This window comes from Cydia strobilella, chromosome 6, assembly GCF_947568885.1.
Source record: "Cydia strobilella chromosome 6, ilCydStro3.1, whole genome shotgun sequence".
Taxonomy (NCBI): domain Eukaryota; kingdom Metazoa; phylum Arthropoda; class Insecta; order Lepidoptera; family Tortricidae; genus Cydia; species Cydia strobilella.
In genome coordinates, this window is record NC_086046.1 from 7,224,329 (window position 1) to 7,229,398 (window position 5,070).

Genomic DNA, 5,070 nt, shown 5'->3' on the forward strand with positions numbered 1-5,070 from the left:
ATATAATAGGATAGAGTGGTACTGTCATAGTAAATTTTGTAACCACAGTAAATTCACTGCCATCTATCGACACACTTTAAAACTAAAAATGAAGATTTATAAAAATACGATAAAATCTATTTAAATATGGATAAATGTTTTTTTTTTATTTGCATTAATTATTTTTATATGATTTTGACCCATGTTCTTTTACTGATATGCGTTAAAATTGTTAAATAAATAAATAAAATAAAAATCGTTTATTTCGGACGACATTACAATCCATATTTTGTTAGTTACAAATATACTTAAATTACTATGTTAGTACCTAAACTAAGATGTTAAATATCAAACGAAACCGTCAACGCCCTCTATACGAGAGTAGGCCAAAGTGGCGCCATCTGATCGGGAATCAAATTTTCTTGATTTTCGAGGCACGTTTTTTCCTTAGACTGTATCCATCTATTACGGAGTTATATCTATCTTTGCTATATGCACCAACCTTAAAAGCTCCTGCCGATGTCAAAGACAACTTCTATGAAGATCTACGTCAGTGTCTGGAAAATGTTTGCACATCCGACAAACTCCTATTACTCGGCGATTTTAATGCGAGAATAGGAAACAAAGCTGAGGACTGGCCGGAATGCATCGGTAATCACGGAATTGGCAATGTCAATGAAAACGGACAGCGCTTGCTGGAGCTCTGCGCGTCTCTGTCATTGTGTGTGACGAACACTTACTTTAAGAATGCACCTATTCGCAAGGTATCATGGAAACACCCACGCTCAGGTCACTGGCATCAGATCGACTATATTATCACAAGGAGAACGGACCTGCGGGATATACTTAACTCCCGTACATATCACAGTGCTAACTGCAACACAGATCATTCCTTGATTATGGCTAAATCACGTCTAATTCCAAAGAAAATTCACTCTGCTAAGAAAGCGCCTTGTAAAATTGCATTGAACACCGCCGCTATGCTAGACAAGAACTTATGTAAAGACCTAGAAAAACTAATTGAACACAAACTTAGTAACGGAATTCTGGAATCATCTGCTAACGCTGAAGAAATGTGGCAATTGATAAAGAGGGAAATAACGCAGGCATCCGAAAAGGTGTTCGGCAAGAAAGGAAAGATTTCCAGTGACTGGTTTGGGGAGTATGAACACATTCTGCTACCATTAATTGAGCGGAAACGTACAGCTTACATAAACCTATTGAACAGCCATAGAGATCCTGCAAGACAAGCTGCATACAAGGCAGCCAAAGCAGAAGTGCAACGCACCAGTCGCAGTTGTGCGAATGAGTACTGGGTTAAACTCTGCCAGTCTATACAGCAATGTCGGGATGTGGGTGACTTTAGGGGCATGTACCAGGGAATAAAATCAGCAATCGGCCCGACAAAACGTAAACGTGCAGCGATCAAGGACCTCGATGGAAATCCGATTACCGAGAAAGCTAAGGAACTTGATAGATGGGCACAACACTACTCAAACCTGTTCTCTCAAGAAGTGTCTATGCACCCCGCCACACTGGCTAATTTGAGTTTTCGATCGGCGGTGACTGAGCTTGACAACCCCCCCACAGGCGAAGAATTCTTTGAAGCTCTCCAGAGTCTGAAATTGGGTAAAAGTACAGGTCTTGATAACTTACCTGCTGAACTTGTGAAAATCGGTTGCGTTTCTTCTCCCCTGTACACTCTCTTACTGCGCTGTTGGGATGAGGGAACTATTCCTCAAGACATGAGAGATGCGGATGTCATTACCCTATATAAAGGCAAAGGAGATAGAGGAGACTGTAATAACTACAGGGGCATATCCTTGCTAAGCATTGCAGGAAAGGCATTTGCAAAAGTTGTTTTGCGAAGACTGAACACCTTAGCCTCCCGGATCTTCCCCGAGTCGCAGTGCGGGTTCAGAGCTGGCCGTTCGACCAATGACATGATATTTACTCTCCGGCAACTGCAGGAAAAATCTCGTGAACATCGTGTACCGCTGTATATGGCCTTTGTCGATCTCAACAAGGCATTTGATACCGTGAGTAGGGATGGTCTATATGAAGTATTGAGCGGAATTGGATGTCCTCCTAAACTTTTATCAATCATCAAGTCCTTCCATGATGGCATGAATGCCTCCGTCATATTTGATGGTGAAAAGTCGGTGCCTTTTCGCGTAAACCGTGGAGTCAGACAAGGCTGTGTGCTAGGACCTACCCTCTTTAATATCTTCTTCTCGGCTCTGCTTCTGACTGCTTTTGAGGAGTGCGATGTCGGAGTACACCTGCATACTAGAAAGGATGGGAAACTGTACAATATTAGTCTTCTCAAGTCCAAAAACAAGCGTCTAGACGTAATTGCTAGAGAACTTCTGTATGCGGATGATGCTGCACTAGTTGCAAACTCTGAAAGCGAACTTCAGGAGTTGGTGACACGTTTTGGTCGCGCCTGTCGACTGTTTTCTATGAGCGTCAACACCAAGAAGACTGTCATCATGGTGCAAGGCGTAAGCCAATCTCCGAGGATCATACTCGACGGTGCTGTACTCGATGTTGTGGACCATTTCTGCTATCTTGGCTCTACTACCTCGCAGTCTCTATCTAGCGACAAGGAGATTGATACTCGGATAGGCAGAGCATCAACTGTTTTTGGGAAGCTTTTTGCGCGCGTATGGAGAAACCGTATGCTCACTACTTACACCAAAGTCCTTGTATACCAGACCTGCGTACTAAGTGTATTGCTGTACGCATCGGAAACATGGACTACATACGCGAAACAAGAACGCAAGCTCAACGCTTTCCACATGCGCTGCCTGAGGACTATTCTTGGAGTTACTTGGCAAGATAAGATTAGCAACGAGGTAGTGCTCTCAAGAACGCATTGTTGCAGCCTAACTGCTATGTTAAAGCAGAGAAGACTTCGCTGGCTCGGTCACGTACATCGCATGGACCCTGAGAGACTACCACGCCAAGTTATGCTGGGTCAGATAGCGGACGTAAAAAGACCTGTTGGGCGTCCAGCTCTACGGTTTAAGGACTCCTGTAAGCGGAACATGGACAGTTTTGGCATTCGGACCGACAGTTGGGAGAAACGTGCTGAAATGAGACCGGAATGGCGTCACGACATTAAGGTCGGAACATCAAAGCACGACGATGACTGGCTGGAGAACCTTAAGCAGAAAAGTCTTCGTCGTGCTCTACCACCTCCTGCGGACTCGCGTTTTGTGTGCGATCGATGTGGCAGGAAATGCCGCGCTGCGATAGGACTTTACAGCCATCAACGGCGATGCAGGACCCCATAAACCCACAAGCGCCGCAACAAGCATCTACAACAGATGATGTGGCCAAAAAAAAAGAAAAAAAAATGGTAGGCGGTTTTCTGTGGGTAGTTTAAACGATGGAACTTACGTTACAAAACTGATTCTTATTTGTTGCTTTTTTACGTTTACAGTCGATTTTTATTTTATTTCACTTGTACACTATTTTAAATCTTGACGTATACATAACTAAAAGCAGCAATATACATACATTTTATCCCTTCAACCGTTCCACAATCCGTCCATTAGTTGTCAAAACATCGCAAAATAAAAGGCTCGCCCAAATCTCGGCCTGAAGAATTCCATTCGCAAGCAAAAAACCATATAACTGCGACCTTAAAATACTATTATTTGTCACTGGTCCCGAGGTCAATATACGCTGGTTTGTTAAAATTTGGCCGGATTAGCCGGTGAACAATCGGAATACAGCCTTAGCCCGCCAGACTGACAAATTATTCCAGATTCTTTCCCCGCCCGCAGGATTACAGAAACTAATAACTTTACATTTTTAAAATTCTCAATTAAACCCCACTTGTCTCGTTCGAACAGACCGGTTTGAGTTTGAGTAGATTTAACTTTAGCTACTCTAGAGCCCTTACGCAGCGTCTTACGTCACGTAGCGAACAACGAAGCGAAGCGACGCGGCGCGGCGGGCCCACGGCGTTTGCGTTCGCAACGAGATCGCTCAAGTAGGTAACACTTCTATAGGTATCAAAGGTTATCATCTGTAAGTAGGATTACAAACTCGTACTTGGTGAGCATGATAGTTTAGTTTCTAGTATTAAGTTCAATGTTTTTCTACGCCGTTTGGTAAAATATAGTGAAACTGTACATATATAAACTGACCACCACTGTAATTCTACCTATATTTACAAATAAAACACTTAATTACTTACTTACTTGATTCACCCCGCCCCGCGCCGCATCGCTTCGCTTCGCGTTCGCGAGTTGTTCGCCTACGCAGTACGCTGCGTTAGCCTTCTGGCGTACCTACTTCGTTTAATTTAAGTAGTTTTACTCTAAGTTAAAAAATCTACGTAATTCTGTCACCAATGTTTATTTAATCTTTTTTGCTCAATACATGATGGTACAAATGGCGGACCTAATGCCTTAAGGCATATATTATGCTCCACTATATATTAAACTAAATACATGCTTGATTTACACCTCTTTATATATATATTTACATATTTCCAAACCACTCACTTCCACATTCACTTTCAAATTTTTCCTTGTATATTGTTTCTAATTTGTGTTAATTATTAGTTACTGCCTTTACTGTTCTGAGCTATCTTCATGCCCTGGGCTCCACGGAAGACCAGCGCTGTAGCATATACCTATATGTTAGAGCATATGCTGAGTGGTGTCCATTTGTAGCCTCCATAGCAGCATCAATATTGTATTCATTGCATGTTAGTATAAGCTACTTGTAATTTTACGTGTTAGTGTTACGTGATCTTCTTCTTTTTAAACTTGTATGGTGCTGTATGTAGATTTTTACAATAAACGATTTCTATTCTATTCTATTCTATTCAATGGAATTCGCATCTTATCTTATCCAAATCGTCTTCGATTCGTCTTCTCATGGGAAATGTATGGGTCCCAATCCCAACATTAAATATTATATATTTATTTAAACTTTATTGCACAATATATAAAATAAAGTACAAATGGCGGACTTAATAACAACCATCAGGCTAAACAGAAACAGTAGTAGGTGCAGTTATTTAAAAAAACCGGCCAAGTGAGAGTCGGACTCGCGCACGAAGGGTTCCGT

At 41.9% G+C, this 5,070-nt stretch overlaps 1 protein-coding gene across 1 annotated transcript; it reads left to right on the plus strand.

The window, feature by feature from the left end:
• The first annotated feature begins 878 nt into the window (after positions 1-878).
• Positions 879-3,278, plus strand: LOC134742328 (uncharacterized). Its single transcript, XM_063675377.1, has one exon. The coding sequence runs from the start codon at positions 879-881 to the stop codon at positions 3,276-3,278; it is 2,400 nt and encodes a 799-aa protein (XP_063531447.1).
• Positions 3,279-5,070: the final 1,792 nt, after the last annotated feature.